We start from the raw sequence: 24,169 nt of genomic DNA on the forward strand, positions 1-24,169 counted from the left end.
ATAGGGGTTTTTAGCAGTAGGAGGACACCGGAGAACCCGGACAAAACAACGAGGTTGGGTAGGCGACCCTACTCCTTGTCACGTATAAGTGTGTGGACGAACTAACAACTTCTATATTTGGCTTTGTCTGTTTTTACGTCTGCTTGAAGTTGCCGGGTACACAAGGGCTACCCACGAACTAAAATTTTGGGTATAAAGGCGGCTCGAACTTGCGAGAGAGATGGGCGTAGTTGCGTTGCACTACCAATTCGGTTTTGTAGTTAATCTACTTCCGGAGTTTCGCTTAGGGATGAGGTGTCGTCCCAACTCCCCTAAAATTTTTTTAAGATGTGTTCTGGAACACTATTTATTTACATCCCTCCAGCCCACTACCACCCCCCTTCCCCCGCCCACTACCATCACCCCGACCCTCCCCCCCGAAAACACAAAACGAGCAAGACTGTTCCCTAACCCTAACATTGAATCGAACTATTGAAAATATAACATGGCGTCGCTTATTATGATTTAACAGCAGATAAATCATGTGACATAAATCACAGCCTCGAAGTGAGTGTAGGCCTACGACCAAGACTGAGGTTTTGCATTATCATGCTAAAAAAAATAATGTAATTTTATTTATTTTTTACAGTTTTCTGTAAACCGTTGGAATGTTTTGGGCAGTGGCAAGCAATACACAGAGCATGTTACAAATTTGATGAAAGTCCAAGAACATGGCAGGCTGCATCTGATTCCTGCCAAGAAGATGGAGGAGAATTAATGTCCATTGGCTCTCGGGTAGAATTTGTAAGTTAAATTTGTTCTCAGACGGTACATTATTTCGGTCATACCAGTCCATAATGTCACCCCCCCCCCTTCGACTACATCCAATATTAATTTATACCGGACAATGCTAACTCATGTCATCTGACACAGTATTAAGGGCAGATGGCCTTCACATTGTATTTGGATAGTGACGTCATTGTGGTGGATCGAGACAAGATTTTCCATAGATCATTTCACAAACACTGAACAATCAGAACGGGAGGTGGGGGGGGGGGGCTGAGAAGGCGCCTGTGACAACATGGTACTCCCGGTTACACACGGGCAATGGAACTTTTCGTCAAATATTGAAAACGGTCCCAGACCCTCCGTACGTTAAAGACTACGACGTTCTGGGTGACAGAGACTCCCACCCTCTCTCTCTCTCTCTCTCTCTCTCTCTCTCTCTCTCATTTTATTATGATGTTTCAGATGAAGATTAAGAAAGCCGTTCAAGCTAGAATCAACAAGGATCATATGTTGACGTGGTGGGTGGGTTTAAGACGAGATACTGACTCTCGTAGATTTGACAGATGGTTGGATGGTGGCATCTTCTCAACTCGTGTAACGTAAGCTACATTTCTATAGTTTTAAAAAAAAAATTAACAAAAATACAATAGTCAGCTATTCATCATCTGGGTAGTTAGGATGGGACGAAAAACTGTGATCACGTGTACAAATTGACAGTGCACGCTAAAGATCCCCTGACATTTGAAAAAATGGAGTTTAACATCCTACTATTCTGCTCCGACTGGGCTAATGAAGACGGGCATATACGCCATACATGATATACGCCATTCCCTTATGATATGAGGGAAATTTTGACCGGGAAACGACACTATGGCCTACTCTTATGTCGAATTCCAAGTGTACTTTTACGTGCACGAGACCTCAGTGTTTCTTCCCATCCGAGCGACTAGACAGTTCTCCTTGTCAGGCCCTCCGTCCTGCATGTTCACTGACAAGGAGAAACCACATAGGAAAATGCCGATGAACTTTCTCGGTCAAAGCAGGGATCGAACACGCGACCTGCAGGCTAGCGAGCCAGCGTCTTACCCACTTAGCCACCGTGGGTATCCGATTAAACACCATTTCATTTAAAATGAAATGTATGTTAGTCCCAAAAGAACCAACGTGTTGCGTTGAGGAGACGTTGCACTCTTTATGTTTTTAATACGGTGTTATACCCCCGTCAGACCGGGGTTGCGTCCTTACTATATTCTACTACGGCGACGGAAAATGGTCTCAAAAGCGCGTCAAGATCGCCATAAGCGTGGTGGAAACGTCAGAAATCGTGATGTGGTCTCCATGGCCGAGTCACGGCGTTTGTTTTGAGCATGTTCAAAACAAACGCCAAGGTTCGCAATCTGACCTGGACAGCTGTGAGATAGCGACTTTTTTCAAGTTTTTAATTTTTTGGGACATTTTCTCGCGTTGTGTTCACGTTTGCCGACGAGATTGTACATTTTCTAGTCGCCGTACGGTCGCAGCAGCTCAGTAAGGACACCAACCCGGTCTGACGGGGGCATTAACCCGCGCCTTCTAAACGTTATACCATAACAATAAAATGTTATAATTTCTGACAGTGGTCACAAGATCACCATATTCTTTTCTTTTTTAATAGAATTATTTTTGGGAGAGTTCTAAGATAAATATTATCATTTCAGCCAGTGGTCTCCGGGGGAACCCAATAACAGAAGACAACGAGAAAATTGTGCTGAATTTAAGTTTGATGGGAAACTTAATGATAAAGATTGTACAATGGAAAGACCGTTTGTCTGTGAATTAGTAACGAGTAAGTTGATTTTACACTTGAAAGAGACAGCTTGACCGAAGGTGTGCAGTATGGCATGAACCCGTTCTTGTACGTAACAAGGAGTAGGGGTTTTTTTTCCGGGTCCTACCGCTTCCTCCCTCTGCTAAAGACCCCTACGTGCAAGCGAACAAGCGAATTATTGAAATAAAAATGAATCATATGTTAGTTCTGAAATGGCGAGTGGACGTTACCCGCCCCCTCCCCCCCCCCCTCTCTCTCTCTCTGTCGGTCATAATATGATAAGGATATTTTGATCAATTTCATGTATGGGATGTGTTAATTGACATTTGTCTACATAATCCCCACTTTCATTTTTCACCCAGATCAAAGCCCCTTTAACAATGTATTCAAATGTATAAGTCGCATTACGCCTAATGCCAGGTTCCCACTATCACGATTCGTACTACGATTAAAATCGTGATTTTAATGGTGGAGTAATCGTGGTGATCCTATCAGGTCTTATCATATATTGAGGTCATTCGTAGCAATCGTGGTGATCGTATTGAAACGTATCCAAACGTATCTGAGCGTATCGTATCGTGGACTCAATAGGTGCATTGGAACAATCCTGTCGTAACGCATTGCACGACAGTGGGAACTTAGTATAACATGCAATAGTTTCTACACATTACTAACACAATTGGTTACAGTATTTCAACGAAGGCACGTTATTCCTACAACATCTCTAGCTACAACTACACCACCCAAGATAACTCCCAGTACACCGGAAGACCAGCCGAAAAGTACATTGATTTTGAAGAAACTGCCAGAGATTCTGAAGAAACTAGATCTGATGTCTCAACAACTAACAGGCTTGGTTAGAGAAATAGGTAGAGTTACTACCCCGTTGTGGACAAACTCTGTTAACCGATGACGTGGTTCGGGGTAGATGTAAAATGCTTCCACTCCTCTGACCTCGAATGCTGATGCATGACTTTGATGACGTGGAGGGCAGGACGGGTCGTGGGGGGTAGACGGCTGTAGCGAGCAGAGTCTCGTGTGACCAAGAGACACTTCAGTGTTACATTTCAGAATTCTTTAACTTGTATTGTACACCATTTTGGAATAACCGCGGTTTGTAACACAATCTGGTTAAAACACAGATCCTATTTCGTTTCGTTTTTAAAGTTCAAAATTTCATTTTACTTGTCTTTATTACACTAGGATCTGATGTGACCTTTTAGCCAATGAAACGGCCTGTTATGGCGAGCTTTAGGCGTGTTTTGCACGGAACTGTGGGTAATCCACTAGTAACACCAATGCTGATTGGCTAATCAAATGTCTGTCGTTATAGAGTCAAACGCCGCTCGTATGACCTCTGACTGTCAGATCATAGTGTAGTGTAGGTCATCGAAGGTATAAAAAAACGAAACGAAATATAGATCTGTATTTTAATCAGATTTCATATCATTTCTAATCTAGATAAACATATTATTATGTATCCTTCTTAAACAAAATTATCTAGGCACTCAAAGATATATCTGTGCTGCTCCAAGCCTTTTTGTTGCAAACCGCGGTTACACCAAAATGTTTTACACGGAACGTTTCATCTTCATATTATGCAATATATTATGCAATAAAGAAGCGTGACCCTTTTTATAGGCACAATAAATGATCCCTGAGGTATTGTGACTGTAAAAAAGGCCATGCGCATTGTTACAACATATTTAAATGGTATTAATTTTTGTTATTTGTTTTTTTATTTTCAGATACTGGTGTCATTTGATTTTCTGACTTTTTGACATATTGACAGACGTATTCATTCGTAGTATTTATGTATGTTTTTATACTCTTTTCTGCGCAGGTAGGCATTTCAAAGCTTATTTTACTTCCAATTAAAGTCCCTTTCATTGATTACAGTTACTCAACGAACAACTCTCCAAACAACAGCCCAAGCTACAACAGAAGCGTCTACTACCAAAGCAACAACTCTTTTGACAAGTACAGCTAGCGAGGTAACGTCACCAAAACCAAACACCCCACCGGATACAACAGTGACCACCAAGAAACTGCCAGTCGTAGTGGAAGAAGTCGGAGAGGATCCGACAACTACGCCAGCTACCTTAAAACCCGTACTGCAGGATGAGGAAGAGGATCTCTCCATTTACAAGGTCTGTTTTGATTATGATAAGATTGTCAAAAGCAGGAAAAAGAACAAGATGAGTTCCAATATGATTCATTTTGATACCAGCAACACGTGTCCTTCCATGGCATCATCAGAGATATCATGGCCGCAAACAGAGGGCGGACAGGTGGCTGTGATGCAATGCAAGAGAGGAACAGGTATGTCGATGTATTTTTATGCGCTTATAATTAATGTGGACACCAGTCTGTCCGTCCACAATTACTCGTGGACGAATTAGAATCCACATATTTTATCCGGGTTGGATGAAACTTGGTATATGACCAAATGCGTGATTTGTTAATTAATCGCAGGGTAATTGTTCATGAAAAGAGGCCAAGAATAGCAAGTGAATGCATAGGAGTCTACAGTCTTCCCTCATTTTAAAAGAAACTTGCTCTGTCCACAAGATCTCAATTATTCGAGTAATTGTATCCTATCAGTGGCGTCTATAAGACTCTTACTAAACTACTGAAGATGTGTACTGCGTCTTTAGTATGCAAACGTAAATTATTGAAGATCTGTGCTGAATCTTTTTATTCATATACAGACCACCAAAGATACCTGCTTTTCCAGTGTTTACCTGTACTGAGGCCAATGCAGTATCTTTAGATTCGTATGCTGTCCTTAGTACATAACCGTATATTTGTGCTGCGTCTTTAGTAGCCACATGCAAACTATTTGGGTCTTTAGTACCACACGTACACTACTGAAGTTCTTTGTCTTTAGTACCACACGTGCACTACTGAAGTGCTTCACCTACCACACCTACACCAGTGAAGTATTGCGTTTTTAGCACTACGCGTACACCACTGAAGTGCTTCGTCTTTAGTACCACACGTGCACTACTGAAGTGCTTCGTTTTTAGTACCGCACGTACACTACCGAAGTGCTTCGTTCTTAGTATCGCACGTACACTACTGAAGTGCTTCGTCTTTAGTACCGCACGTACACTGCTGAAGTGCTTCGTCTTTAGTACCCCACGTACACTGCTGAAGTGGTTCACCTACCACTCCTACACCACTGAAGTACTGCGTTGTTAGCACCTCGCGTACACCACTAAAGTGCTTCGTTTTTTTAATATCCACACGTAAACTACTAAAGATCAGTACTGCGGACCAATCTTGCTGCGTCTTTAGTATCCTCATGATAACTCCTGGAGATCTATATGTGCTTATACTTTGTGATATTTGTTTATTTGGTGCAATGTCTATTTTCTGTCTTGTCCGCAGGTTTATCTTGTGGAGTTTTGTTTTGCGTGTAGTGCGGTCCTCCTGCACTTACTATTTAGTAACAACTGAAGCTCCCCACCAATTAATATCTGTCTTTTCTTCCGTTAGGTAAGGCTACCTTTACGTGTGGCCAAAATCCAACTTGCTGGCGAGGTACTCCAGATGTATCCGGATGTGCTTCACCAAAATTTCAACAAATATTCAAAAGAGCAAAGGAGGTAAACTAAAATAATTTGAACACTTTTAAAAATAAAATGGGGTTTGGTTCAATGTCTCGCGTTTCACAAGTTTCGATGAATTCCATAACTGTGGTCAATAATCTAATTATGTGGTGGGCTTACATCCCATCCTAACGACAACACGATCTTCCTTGACAGACCCCCTGTCCCAATTTACTCACTGAGTCACATGAATAAAGAGAAAGCACAAACATCCAAATAACGGGCTCTTGGGTGACCAAGTGTTCTTGAGTAGTGTCGCGATTTGAGAGGGAGAGAGAGAGAGAGAGAGAGAGAGAGAAATGGGGTTTAACGTCCACTCGACACAAACTTGGTCATTTCGGGACTAACATATGGTTTAATTTTATTTCAATAATTCGCTTGCGCGTAGGGGTCTTTAGCAGTGGGAGGAAACCGGAGGACCCGGAGAAAAGCCACGACTTTATGATACAGCGCGCGCACGCTAACCATTCAGCCATCCAACCCCCCGTCGCGATATGAGCTCTAGCTGTTCGGACACCTCTGGCTCGCGGTCGCGCTTTCGATACTCTGGGTACTCCGGTTTCCTCCCACAGGAAAGACCCCTGCGCGTGCGCTAAGATAATAACAAGAAAACTTGATTGTGATATCACACTAAAGAAGAAGGCCAAATAACACCTGACTGGATTTAATCTGGCCCCGAGTTAACAAAGCATTCTCAGACTTGAGTTAATAATTTATTCAAAATTGTTCGCCTTACTTTAATTATAACTAAAATATAGCCCTTTATACAATTCTTGTTGTTTTAATGTATCGAAAACATCAATAAAAAACTATGTGCAAAGTTTTGTGTTTCTGGATCAAAGATATTTCTCATAAATAGTGATTGAAAGTTGAGTAAATTCTTAATGTACGTCTGAGAATGCTTTGTGAACTTGGGGCCAGATTATTCGTAGATCTAATTCTGTCTTTAGATTAGTTATTAATGTTTTATATTTTGTAATGTTTATACTTTTGAAATTTGTATTAAAACAGATTTTTGCCACAAAGAATAGAACAACTACTGAAGCAGAAGCTCCACAAGAATTCTCTGTGAATGAGACACTTGTAGTTTCTGAAACATTGGCACAGATCACAGAAAAGGAGACGGTCTCTGTGGCTGACGTCATTCTCACCTCCCAAGTGATGGAAAAGCTTGGTAAAACCAAATTCGCCAAGGGTCCAGGCAATAAACATGAATTCAAGAAAATTTTCAAGGTAATTCTTTGAAACATTTATTGGACCCTCAAAACGTTTCTGGAAATTAAAACTGTGTCTTTTCTAATGAACAGAAAGAAAAGGGTAGTCTGAAAATGATGAATACGTTTACAGTGAATTAAATAATAAAGGCATTCTGGGCCCTGTTTCTCGAAATCTTAACTTAATATAAAATCCAAATTTTAGTAGATACTTCAATTTTGATTGGCTAAGCACTAAAATCAATCTAATATTATCCAATCAAATTACTAAAAGATGGATTTTGATCTTAGTTAAAATTTCGTGAAACAGACCCCAGTACTGTTAGCAGGGTCATAACTAAACATTATATACTCTAATGCTAGGTTTCCACCGTCGTGTGATGCGTTACAATAGAATTGTGACTATTGAGTCCACGATCTGGTACGTGCAGATACGTTCGGGTACGTTTCGATCCGATCACCACGATTGCTACGACTGACTTCAATATATGATAGGACCTGATTACTCCACGATTAAAACCAAGATTTCAATCGTAGCACGAATCGTGATAGTCGGAACCTAGCATAATTGATAAAGCTGAGATATTCAACAATCTCTTAATGACGTTTTACTCGTAATAGATGTGTATTGTTGTTCCCAGCCTTTTGGAGAACGCAAAGGACTATCAAAATGGATCCGTCCGTCCGTCTGTCCATCACACCTTTTGGAATACAATAACTCATCTTCTGGTTAAGGTTCAAATGTTGAAAATTGGCTAAGACCAAGATCGTAGGTGATGTTTCCCGCACAGATTAATCGGTGCTTTGAAACACGTTAATGAACATTTTCTGCTCAGGTTAAGCAGAGTGAAAATCAATTTGATAGTTAAATTTACAACTATTTATGAGTGCCATCTATATAGTATTATAGTTTAGAACAGAGACAGGGACACCAACCTCGCTGTTGGCTTGTTAGATCTGAATTAGACAAAACTTTCTTTACAATAAATATTTATATGTATTGGTTTAGTCGACAGAATTCTCTTGCTAGTTCGAATATCGTCTTCGATCGACGAGTTTATAATTATTACGTCATACATCAAAGGAAAATTATTACGTCATACACCAAAGGAAAATATATTTAAAAGTATCTGCAAGTTATGATTGTTGTGTATATTTTCGACAGAATGTTGTGAAAACAGGAAGTAACTTGGTATCCCATAACCAGACATCCACTTGGTCTGGTATGAACCCAGTAGATAAAGCAAGATGTGCCAAAGGCCTACTCGTTGCTATGGAATCCGCCACCGTCTCCATGGCACATTCCATTGATTATCCAGTTGCTATAGAAACCCATGACGAAAACATAGGTATGATGCAATTTATGGTTATGTGAATGTTTACTTTGTTGTGACACGTGACACATACGTTTTGTTTAATTTTATTCAAATATCATGTTGATGTAGTGTCCCGGTTTCAAATCCCAAAATGTGCCCAGTTAAAATTATGCGAGGTGAGGTCGAGGTTCAAGGAAACCGAGGCAAAAATCTAATTTTTTAAATACAGTGCACGTAAATGATCTCTAGTAAATTGCTGCCCTGACAAAATTCTGCTCTGGGTTGTAGTACACTCATCTATGAAAACTAAATTACCACCTACCACATTATGTATTGTAGTTCCTAGATGTCATGGGGGATTAGATGGCCGAAGGGTCTAACGCACGATATTGTAGTTCCTAGATGTCAAGACGTTTCATGTATTTTAAACTGTTTTTTATTTCTATCTAGATATGCAGCTACGTGTAATTAATGTATCTAATGACGATACCCAACCAATGGTTTATGAGGAAGGGAAATCTGATGTTAAATTCTCTATACCAAAAGAAACCCTTCAAAAACTCAGTAAAGGTAGGCATATAATAGTGCTTACAGTTCAAGTATAAAGTTCATCGGTATTTCCGTCATTACTCCCCTTGTCAGTGGTGTAAGACTGGGGGCCAGGCAAGACAACGTATATTCGTTTTGATGAGACGAAAAAACGAGATCCCGCGTACATTGGCAGTTGGAATTCGATATAAGAGTAGGCCGTAGCGCCGCTGTCCGGACAAAATTTCCCTCATAGCACACTGCATGGCGTATGCCTGTCTTCATTAGCACAGTTCGGAGCAAAACAGTAGGTCGTTAAACCCCATTTCATTTCATTTCATTTCAGAGTACAAGCAGTCCGATTATTCTTAATTGTGAACATATTCTAGCCAACGATTACAAATGGGGCACTGTGAAAAGCGATTAAAAGGCCGGGGTTCTTCTTATAAATAAACGGATCAATAATTGGGTGTTTTCATTAAAAAAGAATAAAAAGTCTTGAATCAAAAATAAATCCTACCATTACTATTTGTTCTTAATGTGTTTTACAGGTGGACTGGCCAAAGCTGTATTTATGACTCATTACAAAATGGCGGATATTTTAGACGAACAATCGCCGGAGGAGTCGGAAGAAAGCGTCATCCAACCAAAAATAGCTAGTTATATATTTAGTGCTACGTTAGATGGAAATGATAATTCCAGACTTCCAGAACCTATTACCTTCACCATGAAACATGTACATGTAAGTTGGATTGTCCATTTAATACCAACCCAAAACTGTCATTATCCCTTTAATACCAACCGAAAACTGTCATCATCCCTTTAATAACAACCGAAAACTTTCATAGTCCCACAAAAACCAGCTGAAAACTTTTATTGGTCACTATATATGTGTGCCGTGATAATCGTGTCCTCGTTTGCTACTATAATTAAAGCAGCTATATGTAGACCTGACTAACCAGGCATTAGAGGGTGGAGTGAAATTTGGAAATTTATCGTCAACCTAACATAAAACATTATGGTTTCTGTTTTTACAAGATAGCTGTACAGGACTGGGATGCATGTTTCTAAGATTCCTCCACAATATTACCCCTTTTGATTCACTAGCACATATTATTTAGGACGGCTCTTTGAATAAAACTGATATTTTATTTGTCTTTCAGAGCTTTAGTGCTAACTCAGTTCCATTGTGTTCTTTCCTCAATATGTCGGGGTAAGTAGTACACTTCTTTCTACAATCTGAACTGTTTAAAGGGGAATTATGAGAGATTAGATCAAGAGCTGGCAGCTCTCATTATAATAGTTAAAAACTAGATAATGTAAAGGGAATTTGCAGAAAATTTCAGTCAAACTGATCCACTCTAAACCGAGATATTAGCTTTTGAATTTTAGGCCTAGTCTCGATCATCATTACTTAAGTCGGTATGATAAAATACATAAAGATAAATCATCAATGAGCGTTAAGCAGCAAATCGGATTCAAATCCAGTAAATTTCACAGGCTAGCGGTGACATCGAGAGTTGATTATGGTCTGGATCAGTTAATTAATGTCTAATTAATAATTTAGATAACATTTCAGACCTAAATAAAGACCTGCAATAGACAGATTTAGCTCTTGCATAATGTATGTTTAATACATAGAGCACACGGCTCACACACCACTAGCAGTAGCAGACTAAATAATAACACGTAAAGATATAATAAACAAAATCTTAAAATAATAATAATTTATATTGCTAAACGGCGAGATCTTTGATCTTAAAGGGACTATCCCGAATTGAACAGAGTCTCAAAATTAAAAGTCTGAGTACGTATGAAAGTTAAGCGCCAAAATATAAAGAAATGGTGTATTTACCCTGTCTAAAAATTTCAGCTCAAAATATTGAGTCATTTGGACGTGAACGTCAAAACTGCTTATCCGGACACGTAACCCTTTTAAGATTTTAGGTCAGTTCTTTCGTTGGGTGACCTGATAATCGATTCCCTTTTCTTTGGAGGTTTATACAGTGAATGACCCATGTGCCGTACTTGATAACGAAAGGTAAATTTCACCTACACATTGTTTTTTTATAAAATAAAAGGCTGGTCCCCACTTCCAGATTAAGTTGTTTGAAAACGTATCAAATATATTGAGTTAGTTGCTCGGCCCTAAGGTAGAGGATTTTAAGTGATTTTAACACAAAATTAACCAGTTTTATTCTCAAAATTAATATCGGGATTGGCCGTTTAATCAAATACTACATGGCGTTCAAAATATAAGAATTCAGCCGTAAGAAATTGTAGAGGTCCAAATAACACCCAGTTCCTACGAACCCTAAGGGTCGTAATTCGCCACCTGTGACTAAATTCTACTTTAAATCCCTGTTTCCAGTCACGTCTGTACACTTAACCTTAGCAAGAGATGTTAATTGTGGGCCGGTTTGGGAGGTTCGGGTATTTCCGGAGTCCATCCAATATGGCCGCTTTATATAAATGAGTATTTTACAAACGAAAGAAATTGGGTTTAAATTCTTGTGTTCGGGTGTTTCCGGAGTCCAAAATGACCGCTTTATATAAATGAGGATTTGGGGGAATACCCTGATCCAAGTTCAGTCTCCTAAAAAGGGTTAGGGTTATAATCCTTGAGTGGCATTTAGCGATTGAACACATTAAAAACACAACACAGTTTATATGGAAATACAATCACTGGTTTATAAGTATAGCACGACGTTTCGACAAGTATTCTCTTATCGTTATCACACGTTTGTATAAGGTTCAAGAAATATTAAACTTTGTGACAAGATATGTTAATCACAGATAACTGGATACTGGTAGTGTTGAAGTATTCTAAGTTTTATTTTGAAATGTCGTTTTATCCGAGAAATATTTATTTTTTAGAAGGATAATCTGATTACAGAAATGTTTAGAAGTTTGTTAGTCGTGTTTTTAAAAAGGAAAAGCATGTTCGCGTAATTAAATGTAAATAAATGTTTTAAGAACATTAAAGTTGGAAGTTTAAAAAACTGTTTCGTGGTTTTAGAAACTCCTTTTATTTCAAATGACAAATTAAACATAAAATTCGTGGATTGAATACAAATATTGCCGAAAAACAGTTAATGAATAATATTTGTTAAGGCCAACTCAAGATTTCGTCAAGGTCGCTGAAATGTAAATAAGGTTAGGGTACGTACGTGATTCTTGTCGAGATTGTAGATTAGGGGGAGGGTAAGTGTTAGGGCTTGGTCCAGGGTTAGGGTTAGGGTTAGCGCTAGCCCTGTTTACATCTCGTGACGTTGGACCAAACTTGAAGTTGGCCTTATTAAGATCTAATCCGAGTAGGTGAAGGCTGCCCGGGTTCGGTTTTAAGATCCAGTCCGCTACTGTGAATACGGGAGTTGGATGGCCGCGTGGTTAGCGAGTTGCGTAGTTCATAAGGTCTGGCATTGAGTCAACTGGCGTGGTTTCGATTCCCCGGTTGTACGTGACAAGGAGGAGGGTCGCCTGTTCAACCCCGTGGGTTGAACCATTTGTAGTCCCGAAATGACCTAGTTTGTGTCGAGTGGACGTTAAACCCCATTTCACCCACTGCTAAAGACCCCTACGCGCCAGCAGCGAAGTATTGAAATAAAAACTGAACCATATGTTAGTCTCGAAATAACCTAGTTTGTGTTGATTGGACGTTAAACTCTCTCTCTCTCTCTCTCTCTACTAGCAGCCATGTTATTTACATTGAAATACCATTGAACAGACGTTATACGGTCGGTTACCACGGCCATCCATACATCTACTGATGTTTCAGAGAGATAGTTTGTGCAAACAATCCGTAACTTCCATATACGTTTTATGATGAGGCTATATATGCAAGCCATGTGTAGTTTTGTACTATCAGTTAGAGATAGATATGTTAAAACAGCGATAAACTTTGTGCAATTCGCCTATTAGCATTTTAAAGTTGACGTTTGTTATTGCCAGATGTCTAACGTAAACACAAGAAATTCATTAACTTTTTGTGTCGGCCTCGAAAAAAATAATTCAAAACACACGAAGCTGTCATAGCGAAATGATTGATTGCGGGAATGTGATGTATTTACATATTAAATAATTTGTCCATTTTTTCAGAACTATCCGTAAAAAAGATATGTCATTTTAACATAAAATTCCAAAACATTTATATGTCGTATGTCTTTTATTTCATGGGGTCGTTTCGCCTGTCATTAATCTGTCAGCGAAAGGGTTGATTTGAAATTGAATAGACTACAGGCAGCGTATGAGCACATGCATTTAATATAAATTCTATTAAAAACAGCCTTAAACATACATTATGCAAGAGCTAAATCTGTCTATTGCAGATCTTTCTTTAGGCCTGAAATGTTATCTAAATTATTAATTAGACATTAATTAACCTATCCAGACCATAATCAACTCTCGATGCCATCGTTAGCCTGCGATATTTAGCGGATTGGAATACATCTTTTAAAAAATAATTAAACGTAAAAATGGATAATCGAGACTTTGTTTTTTATCGTACCGGCTTTAGTAATGATGATCGAGGCTAGGCCTAAAATTTAATCGCCAATATCTCGTTCAGAGTGGATCAATTTGACTGAAATTTTCAGCAAATTCCCTTTACATTATCTAGTTTTTAACTATTATTTGAGAACTGCCAACTCTTTATCTAATCTCCCATAATGCCCCATTAACGATATGAATTACTGAATTAAAAGCTAAATTGATACCCATTTGCTACATATCAGATGAAATGAGTGGATCCGGGGGATAATTCTAAGCGTCCGCTGGGCTGTACAGTTAATCAAATGGTTAATTGAGCGGAAAACGGATTGTCTATTAGATGTCACCGGAATTCTGTGTAACAGTTTTAGATCTGTAAACCACTAGTTTGATAAAAATCTGATTAAAACACAGATCCTATTTCGTTTCGTTTTTTATATTTCAATATTTTACTTGTCTTTACTACACTAGGATCTGGAAGAGTTGTTATATAATCGTTCTGGATGATGTGAGGGATTAGCCAATGAAACTATCCGTTGCAGCGAGTTCTTGCGTGCGATGCACGGAATTATGGGTATCTTACTAGAAACATCAACTCTGATTGGTTAATCAAATGTCTGACGTCATAGGGTCAAAAGCCGCTCGTATAACCACTCACGCGATCTATCGCTACAACCGGTCAGATCTTCATGTAGTTTAGGCCATCGAAAGTATAAAAAAACGAAACGAAATATAGATCTGTGTTTTAATATTATAATCTTAATACCAGTGTTTCAATATTGCTGTTTATTTTGGTTTTTTGACTAAAACTCTAGGTTGTTTTTATAAATTACTTTCAGGGCTGTTGGAACTTGGTCTCAGGATGGTTGTGAAGTGGTCAGTACAGATGCCGGTCAGACAACCTGTCAATGCGACCATCTAACAAACTTCGCCATATTAATGGACGTACAAGGAGTCGAGGTAACATAGCGTATATGCTTATCAACATTAAAGTTTAAGATTTTGGATTTTCTTCGATTGATTTTTATACGTCCACATTCATAATGTGAACGTATTATGCCGTCGCCCCTGTCTGTGTGTGTGTGTGTGTGTATGTATGTATGTGTGTGTGTGTGTGTGTGTGTGTGTGTGTGTGTCTGTGGTTCGCCTACAGGGCGCAATTCTTCATGGATTTTCTTCAAACTTGGTATACTTATTCCTTATACCCCAAGGAAGATCCCTATTGTTTTTGGTGCATGCCCGACCCCCCGGGGCAGAGCCACGCCCATTTCTAGTATTTGTTTGTTTGTCGTCTACAGGCCACATTTTTTTAACTAATAATCTTGAAACTTTGCATACACATTCTTTGTACCCTAAGGAACATCCCTATCGTTTGGGGTGCATGCCCAACCCCCAGGGGCAGAGCCACGCCCATTTTCTTTTCGTGTGTCTTTGTGTCGCCTACAGGGCGCAATTCTTACTGGATTTTCTTCAAACTTGGTATACTTATTCCTTATACCCCAAGGAAGATCCCTATTGTTTTTGGTGCATGCCCGACCCCCAGGGGCAGAGCCACGCCCATTTCTAGTATTTGTTTGTTTGTCGTCTACAGGCCACATTTCTTAACTTATAATCTTGCATACACATTCTTTGTACCCTAAGGAACATCCCTATCGTTTGGGGTGCATGCCCAACCCCCAGGGGCAGAGCCACGCCCATTTTCTTTTTGTGTGTCTGTGTGTCGCCTTCAGGCCACAATTCTTAAGTTATCATCTTGAATCTTTACATACTTATTCCTTATATAAGAATGATCCCTATTGTTTTTAGTGCATGCCCGATCCCCAGGGGCAGAGCCACGCCCATTCCTTGTATTTGTTTGTTTGTCGTCTACAGGCCGCATTTCTTAACGCATCATCTCGAAACTTTGCATACTTATTCTCTGTACTCTAAGGAACATCCCTATATCGTTTGGGGTGCATGCTCAACCCCCAGAGGCAAGGCCACGCCCATTTTCTCTTTGTGTGTCTGTGTGTCGCCTACAGGCCACAATTTTTAATCGATCGTCTTGAAAAAATTTCATATGAATTCCTTATACCCTAATTAAAGATGATCCCTATTGTGTTTGGTGCATGCCCGACCCCCAGTGGCAGAGCCACGCCCATTTCTTATATTCATTGTTTGTCATCTACAGACCGCATTTCTTAACGTATCACCTTGAAACTTTGCATACTTACTCCTTCTATCCTAAGGAACATCCCCATTGTTTGTGGTGAATGCCCAGCCCCCAGGGACAGAGCCACACCCATTTTCTTTTTGTGTGTCTGTATGTCACTTACAGCCTGCTATGCCTTGTTTATACTTATACGTTATACCCTAAGGCTGACCTCTATTTTTTTGGTGATTGCCAAACCCCCAGGGGCAGAGCCACACCCATTTTTTCTTTGTGTCTCTGTGAGTTGCCTACAGGCCACGATTCTTAATGGATTGTCTTTGAACTTGGGATATGTTTTCCTTATAGCCTAAGGACGACAACTGCATGTCACGACCCCCAGGGGCAGAGCCACGCCCAATTTTTATGTTTATCGTTTACAGGCCGGAATTCTGAAGGGATCAACTTGGTATTTGGCATATGTATTCCTTAGAGCCTAAGGGCATCAACTATTGATTTTGGTGAATGCCCCGACGCCCAGGGGCAAAGCAACGCCCTATTTTTGCCTTTAACGGACAAAGGCCACAATTCTGAATGGATTATCTTGGAACTTGGTGTACTTATTCCTTAGACCTTTAGGATGGTTCCTATTTATATTGTTTCCATATCCAACCCCCATGGGCAGAGCCACGCCCAGTTTTTGTATTTATCGTCTACAGGCTGCAATTCTGAATGGATCATCTTGAAATGTGCATATTTATTCCTTATACCATAAAGACAGCAACTATTTATTTTGATACTTGCCCCGACCTCCTGGGGCAGTGTCACACCCACTTTATTGTTAGTATTTTGTCTGTAAATTTGGCAAAACAAACCCGACGCCTAGCCTTCTTTGCCTCTGATCATATTACAGCCATTTCATATTTCATTCTCTTCATTTTAAAAAGTACCATATCAATCAAAGCTGGAATGTGGACGTATATTGCAGCGTTAGCGATGCTCTTGTTCAAATGTTCTGGAGATAAAAACTTGAGAACACAGAGCGAAGCGTTGCTCAGTAATGAAACATAATTATTTCGCGTGCGCGTTTGATTGTAAGGTCTGTCATTGAGTCAAGTGGCGTGGTTTTAATTCCCCACTTGTACGTGACAAGGAGTAGAGTTGCCTGTCCAACATCGCGGGTTTTCTCCGGGTCCTCCGGTTTCCTCCCACTGCCAAAGACCTCTAAGCGCTAGCGAACTATTGAAATTGAATTTAACCTCTCTCTCTCTCTCTCTCTCTCTCTCTCTCTCTCTCTATTGACCAGTGTGTTTAATATTGTATACCTGTATTTCAGATGACTGATGTACATTCGTCCATGTTGAGGTATATAACAATAGTAGGATGTGTTATATCACTTGTTTGTTTAGTTATTTGTTTTCTCACATTCAACTGTTTCAGGTAAATACATTATTCTTTCTTTTAATCTTCTCCCGTCTCCTTATAATGGTGGGCCTCATAGACTCTCCGCAAAAAACACAATAAATGGCTTGCCTGTTGAGCCCACCAATCTAAGTTCCCCCAACCTCCACCATCCCCCCCACCCCCGCCTCCTTATAATGGTGGGCCTTATAGATTCTCCGCAAAAACACAATAAATGGCTTGCCTGCTGAGCCCACCAATCTAAGTTCCCCCAACCTCCACCACCCACCCCCCGCCTCCTTATAATGGTGGGCCTCATAGACTCTCCGCAAAAAACACAATAAATGGCTTGCCTGCTGAGCCCACCGATCTGAACTGAAACGGGCAATAAAATCATAAAGAGTAACCTACATTTGTGAGCTTTTATTCTTTTGGGTGTGGGGGGGTTGGATGACCGAATGGTTAGCACGTGCGCGCTGCGCTGTATCATACGGTCTTTCATTAAGTCAACTGGCGGGGTTTCGATTCCCCGGTTGTACGTGACAAGGAGTAGGGACGCCTTCCAACCTCGTGGGTTTTCTCCGGGTCCTCCGGTTTCCTACCACTGCTAAAAAACCCTACGCCGCAGATGACATAGTACATGCGCTATGAATGTTAGAGGTGAGCGCAGAAGTTAAAATTCCTGAAAAAATTTCGGGTTGCAGACGGCGAGAGGCGCAGTGGCGGAGCCTACCGTGTAGCCCCCGCCCCCTCCCACCCCGGCCCACCACCCCACGAATATTTGGAAAATTTGACGGCCGAAAACGCGTTTTCCTGGAGGACGTTTGTTTTGACATCTTCTATTTCTATGTAACACCTTACTGATTTGCACGAAGAAAATGAATAGTCAGACCTTTTATGCTCCTTAATGCCGTCACATGTGTAAAAATAAAATAGATATTTGATAACGTCCTTGTTGAATAAGTATGTCAATAATATAAAGAAGACGGTGTGTGAAATTGTATACGTATGTATAACATCAACGGTAAATCTATGGTTGGTGTAATTGTTTACATTTAGATCATGACGTGTCTTTTAATTTTTTTGATAATCAGAAACCTTTTATGAAGGGTGTTTCACCGGTGTCCTCCTGCCAAGATACATCTACAAATATCAGATATCATTATTTATACATAAAATGGTCCCCGTGATGCCGGTCGTCTGCGAGAGGCGAAAGGGCGGAGCTTACCGTGTCACTATCTATAAATTGTTGTATTTTGTCCATCTACCATATATAATGATATTTGTTTCTAACGTGCTCTCCAGGTGAGAGAAAAGTACTTTAAAATGTTATTAAACCAGTGTTAAAATCACTTTGTCTGGGCATATCTTTTATCTTTTCATTGTTTACCGTAGTGCAGCTATACGGTTGTGCTAGTAAACGATGAAAAGATAAAAAGGTATATGTTATAGATACCTTTATATCGCATCTTGATATACTCACAAACCTACCAGGTGTCAGACATCTTCTATTGATCAGACGAATATCATGAAACTGACATTTCAACTTGTCTTTCAGTGCTATCCAGGGAGAAAGAAACTCCATACATAAGAATTTGGTATTCTGTTTGTTTGTTGCCGAACTTTTGTTTTTAGTTGGAATTGATAAAACTGGAGACAAGGTAGGTCGATTTTAAATAATGTTTATAATGTTGGTTTTATTACATGTTATTTCCTGTCTGGATTAGTCAAGCGTGCAGACAAGTTGGAGAGAGAGAGAGAGAGGGGGGGGTTTAATGTCCACTCGCGTAGGGGTCTTTAACAGTGGGGGAAAACCGGAGGACCCGGAGAAAACCCACGAGGTTAGACAGAGACAAGTTGGGCGTTAAACCTCATTGCATTTCAGTAACATGCATTTTGGTGATTCTGCACTTGATAGTGGTGAATTAATGACCCACAACCTTGTATACCAAAAACTTGTCCATGGAAACGGAAACACAAAAATCATTAAATCCGAGAAATGGCATTACCACTATAATAGGTTGATGTATATACCAAAATATATTAAATTGGTATACTCGCGGCCTATTTTCTGTGCTATCCGAAGGACTACGAACTTTCCTTGCAAGACTATCTATCCTCGTGGGTTTTCTCCGGGTCCTCTGGTTTCCTCCCACTGCTAAAGACCCCCTACGCGCAAGCGAATTATTGAAATAAGATTGAACCATATGTTAGTCCCACAAATGACCTAGTTTGTGTCGAGTCGACGTTAAACCCCATTTCTCTCTCTCTCTCTCTCTCTCTCTCTCTCCCCCCCTCTCTCTCTCTCTCTCTTTCTCTCTGTGATATATTGGTGATAATTTGTTATTTTTCAGATGGTTGAATAATTTATTTAAATGATTTTATTTTTTCAGTTAATATGGGATCTTGATAATGAACCGAAGTTGTTAGATGGGTGTATTAATTTATTTAAATTATTCTATTATTTCAGTTAACATGTGGTCTTATAGCAGGATTCCTTCATTATTTCTTCTTAACAGCCTTCACATGGATGTTACTAGAAGGTCTACATATCGTCTGTATGTTAGTACAAGTTTTTGATGCTTCTAAATCCAGATTACCCTACTATTATTTTGTAGGATACGGTAAGTCAAATATACGGTCGTGTTTTACTTTATTGTATCAGTCCACAACTAAAAGAAATAAAATGGGATTTAACGTCCTAATGTTCTGCTCCGAACTGGGCTAATGAAGACGGACACACGCCATACAGTGTGCTACGGCCTACTCTTATATCGAATTCCAACTGTCAAGGGATCTTTTACATGCACTTCAATGTGTACACGGGACCTCGGTTTTTCGTCCCATCCGAACGACTAGACAGCTGTCCTTGTCAGGCCCTCCGTCCTGCATCATTGACAAGGGGAAACCACGTCGGATAAAAGAAAGTGAAAATAAATCAGATTTACTAGTTCAAGAATAAGACGAAGAATTAATTAATATTGTGTGACAAATGGCTTCACACTGATCAACAGTGAATAGTCGCTAAGCCGTTACAATCACTGAGAGGGATGAAATCGGTGTGAGTTAATTAGTTCACAATATTAACTTTTTTCCTTCCTTCTGGTAGAGTTGTCATATTACCGGCGTTTTGGTTGAAGTGAGGGATAAGCAAATGAAACAGTCTGTTACGGCGATTTCTTGGCGTGCAATACAGGGAACTGTGGATAAACCACAAGAAACGTCAAAAGCTGATTGATTAATCAATGTCTGACGCCATAGGATCAAAAGCCGTTCGTGCGACCCCTGACACGACCTTCGAGTACAACTTGTCAGATCTTCATGTAGTGTAGGCCATCGAAAGTATAAAAAAAACGAAACGAAATATAGATCTGTAATTTAATCAGATTGAAAAATAAATAGAGGTTTTTGAAGTATATCTGGATGAAAATATTTATTTTTGTGTTCGTCATTAAATGTTAAAAAAAATCTATTTGAGTACATTTTACACAGGATTAAGCCACGAAAGATGTCCGGAAAATGCTACCAGGAGGGAGATTTTAAAATGTTGAGTTTTTCTATTTGTAGGTTTTCCACTAGCAATCGTAGCTGTATCAGCTGGTGTTTTCTATCAAGGTTATGGTACTGATAGATTGTAAGTTATTCTTTCTTCCTCATAAATCATAGGGCCACAGTGGATCACTAATCGGGATGTTCTGACTTCCATTCCGGTATTGGCTGAGATGCAGGACGGACGGTGTTCGGAACCGTGTGTTCGTAATCACGGTGGATCTTTTTTTTAACAGACTAAGGGAACTAACTCTAAGGGGTTAAGTGGCGTGTAAAAGGATGCCACTGTGGGATAATTTTCCCTTTAAATAGAATCAAACATTTTGATTGTCGTACATCGTTTTAAATGTTCGGAAACTGTAAACTCTGCAAATAAACATCGCCTCGAACAGATGTCCGGTGTATACCGTTGACAGCATGGTAAAGATCCCTTGACATCTTGAAATTCCTTAAACAGCACACTGCTTATACCCCCGTCAGACCGGGGTGGCGTCCTTACTGCGCTGCTACGGCGACGGAAATTGGTTTTAAAGCGCCTCAAGATCGCCATAAGCGTAGAAGAAACGCCAGCTATCGTGCTGTGGTCTCCATGGTCGCCAATGATCGCCGAGACGCGGCGTCTGTTTTGAGCATATTTAAAACAAACGCCAAGTTTCTGCGATCTAACCTGGAAAGCTGTGAGAATGCGACGTTTTTCAAGTTTGTTAATTCTTTGGGACATTTTCTTGTGTTGTGTTCACGTTTGCCGGCGACCTTGTGCATTTTCTGGTCGCCGTACGGTCGCAACAGCACAGTAAGGACGCCACCCCGGTCTGACGGGGACATTAGCGTATGCTGGTCTTTATTAACCCATTGGTGCAGAAGTGTTAGATTTGAGAGTTTGATTCCTCGTTTTGTCGTGAATATATGGATCTAATTTTGAGATGTATGTTGGAAAAAAGTAGACATTTTTTTACCGCGTTTGGGACAGTTAGCATCTCGATTATATATGTCCAAATTCATAGACGGCTACAGAGAAAGCCCACTATTTATTCTTGTTGAAAAACTCAAGTTGAGGAATAGGAAGCATTATATTGTTACATATTTTGTTTATCTTTCAGCTGTTGGTTGACGACGGAGAGATATTTTATCTGGAGTTTTGCTGGTCCAGTAGCCGTTGTTCTTCTGGTAAGGCTTTTAATTTGTTCAGATCAACCGACTTGTTTCTGATGAGCCTGTAAACAAGTTGTGTGTGAGTGAAGTCAGTTAATAATGTGTAAACATATGGGCCCTTACCTTATGCCGCATTCTTCACCCTTGGGAAATAATGTTTACGACTGGGATGCATTCGGTGTCTATCCCTTAATTTGGATATAGAGGTCACCTTAAAAGATATATTCAATCGCGCGTTCAATTTGACCCACACATCCTTTAAAAATAATTAACTAATTAATAGCTACCAACTAATGTGTTGTAATTTCCAACCGTCTTCGTGAAGTCGCCATGCTGATACCCAGATCCCCTGGAGTAGGAAACACGATGTGTTAGCGATTACGAATTCGATTCCCCACCGAAAAACGAGATTTATCGAATGTAGCATTAGTTGGGTGATGTTATGGTGTGTATAATTTCGAAACTAGGATCTTTTAGCTACAAGATCACATTAATTACAATTAATTGTTTTGAACAATGTTAATTGTTTGTTATTATTTCCTTTAAAACTATTGTTAAATAATTGTTTTTAGGTAAATGCCGTGATTTTGGTCTATGCCATGTCGACGGTTTGTCGTCATTCTGAGTATGTGTTCAATAGTAAGGAGAAAAACGGTAGTAGCGATAACATGAGGTAAGCTATTATATTATTTGATTCTATTCCTTCTTCATCATCTTTAGTAAAGGGTTTTGTAGGCGGACATTAGGTTTGTTACCAGTGCAAACATGGCGATTGCACAAGGCAAGGAGTACATGCAAATGTAGGATGTTTGCCAACCGCCCTTGAAATGAGGATTTGCCATATTTAGTCGCGATGAGTGGACGGTAACCCCACTTATCTTATTTCCAACATGTTAAACAAAACCATGTGTCGTTCTGTTTACGTAAGTCGAGGACCGTAAGCCAGTATGATCAGGTTAAATTGCTAAATCCTATATTTGTCGGCATAAAATTTTAAGTGAAAATTGTGTAGTCCAGCTGTGCACACAGTTATAAAATCCGGAGATTGTTGCATATATCCATTAAAGGTGCCAATTGCATGACCTTTTTACCGGTCAAAGCATCTCCTTTTACAGGATTTGCTACAAAGTTAGTAAAAATTAAATGTGAAATATAACTGTAGAATCCCATTCGCACTACAAATAAAACAAGATGTACAGTCCAACATTTAATGGGGAGCCACGGTGGCTAGGTGGTTATAACGCCGGCTCGCTAGCCTGGAGGTCGGGTGTTCAATCCCGCATTGGCCGAGAAAGTTCACCGGGATTTTCCGACGTAGTTTCCCCTTGTCAGTGGTGCAGGACCGAGGGCCTGATAAGGACAGCTGTCTAGTCCTTCGGATGAGACGAAAAACCGAGGTCCCGTGTATACATTGGAATGCACGTAAAAGATCCGTTGGCAGTTGGAATTCGATATAAGAGTAGGCGATAGTGCCGCTGTCCGGGCAAAATTTCCCTCATAGCACACAGTATGGCGTATGCCCGTCTTCATTAGCCCAGTATAGGAGCAGAACAGTAGGACGTTAAACCCCATTTCATTTCATTTCATTTCCAACATTTAATGAAACATATAAATTCATAGTATTGAGTTAAGAAATACAGGTACCTCAATTTGACGAGTTGTGGCAAAAAAACGTCATTTTTAAAATTGTCCCTGTTGAAAGGGTGTGTATATATGTATATATATAATGCCGTTCGGTTTTACAAGTGCGCCTAGTACATTCCAGCAATTAATGACATATTCGCAGTATTGACATTTGAGATTATATTTTTTACAGAGCGTGGATTCAAGGGGCGATGGCAATAGAAGTAATACTTGGCTTGACCTGGGTGTTTGGATATTTCTTCTTATCTCAGGAGACCATTGCTCTGGCATATATCTTCACTATTCTCAACAGTCTTCAGGGGCTATTTATATTCTGTTTCCATTGTATACTAAACAAAAAGGTATGTAACCTAAGTAATTTAGCGGAACTCCAATTTAAATCCATAGAAACAATTGCTGGTGTTAATTTTCCAATGGACAGTTGCCCCCAGGGGTTGTTCTTAACAGTTGTTCTATACAACCTTTGCTCTTAAACAATATCATGTTCAGAAATTTGTGATTTGGTTATTTCTTTATTTTAGATTCTTATTTTTATCTTTTTGAAACGCAAATGTCTATTC

The 24,169-nt window shown here is 39.8% G+C and overlaps 1 protein-coding gene across 3 annotated transcripts in view; it reads left to right on the top strand.

The window, feature by feature from the left end:
* Nucleotides 1-24,169, top strand: part of LOC126819685 (adhesion G protein-coupled receptor L2) — a 75,388-nt gene that overhangs the window by 45,399 nt on the left and 5,820 nt on the right. For 2 of the 3 annotated variants that reach the window (XR_007679721.2, XM_050547863.2), the window contains exons 2-19: nt 629-783; nt 1,231-1,367; nt 2,466-2,593; nt 4,475-4,897; nt 6,077-6,186; nt 7,201-7,422; nt 8,569-8,752; nt 9,170-9,289; nt 9,799-9,989; nt 10,411-10,460; nt 14,575-14,695; nt 17,200-17,303; nt 18,823-18,925; nt 19,735-19,888; nt 20,832-20,898; nt 21,914-21,980; nt 22,538-22,638; nt 23,782-23,950. Coding sequence is in view for 2 of the 3 variants with exons in the window: in XM_050547863.2 (XP_050403820.2) it covers nt 629-783; nt 1,231-1,367; nt 2,466-2,593; nt 4,475-4,897; nt 6,077-6,186; nt 7,201-7,422; nt 8,569-8,752; nt 9,170-9,289; nt 9,799-9,989; nt 10,411-10,460; nt 14,575-14,695; nt 17,200-17,303; nt 18,823-18,925; nt 19,735-19,888; nt 20,832-20,898; nt 21,914-21,980; nt 22,538-22,638; nt 23,782-23,950 (2,606 nt within the window). In the remaining variant the exon portion in view is untranslated. Of the gene's footprint in view, nt 1-628; nt 784-1,230; nt 1,368-2,465; nt 2,594-4,430; nt 4,898-6,076; nt 6,187-7,200; nt 7,423-8,568; nt 8,753-9,169; nt 9,290-9,798; nt 9,990-10,410; nt 10,461-14,574; nt 14,696-17,199; nt 17,304-18,822; nt 18,926-19,734; nt 19,889-20,831; nt 20,899-21,913; nt 21,981-22,537; nt 22,639-23,781; nt 23,951-24,169 lie in introns of those variants that run through there. The other variant, XM_050547864.2, reaches the window with a different exon arrangement.

Source organism: Patella vulgata, chromosome 4 (genome assembly GCF_932274485.2).
Source record: "Patella vulgata chromosome 4, xgPatVulg1.2, whole genome shotgun sequence".
Taxonomy (NCBI): Eukaryota; Metazoa; Mollusca; class Gastropoda; family Patellidae; genus Patella; species Patella vulgata.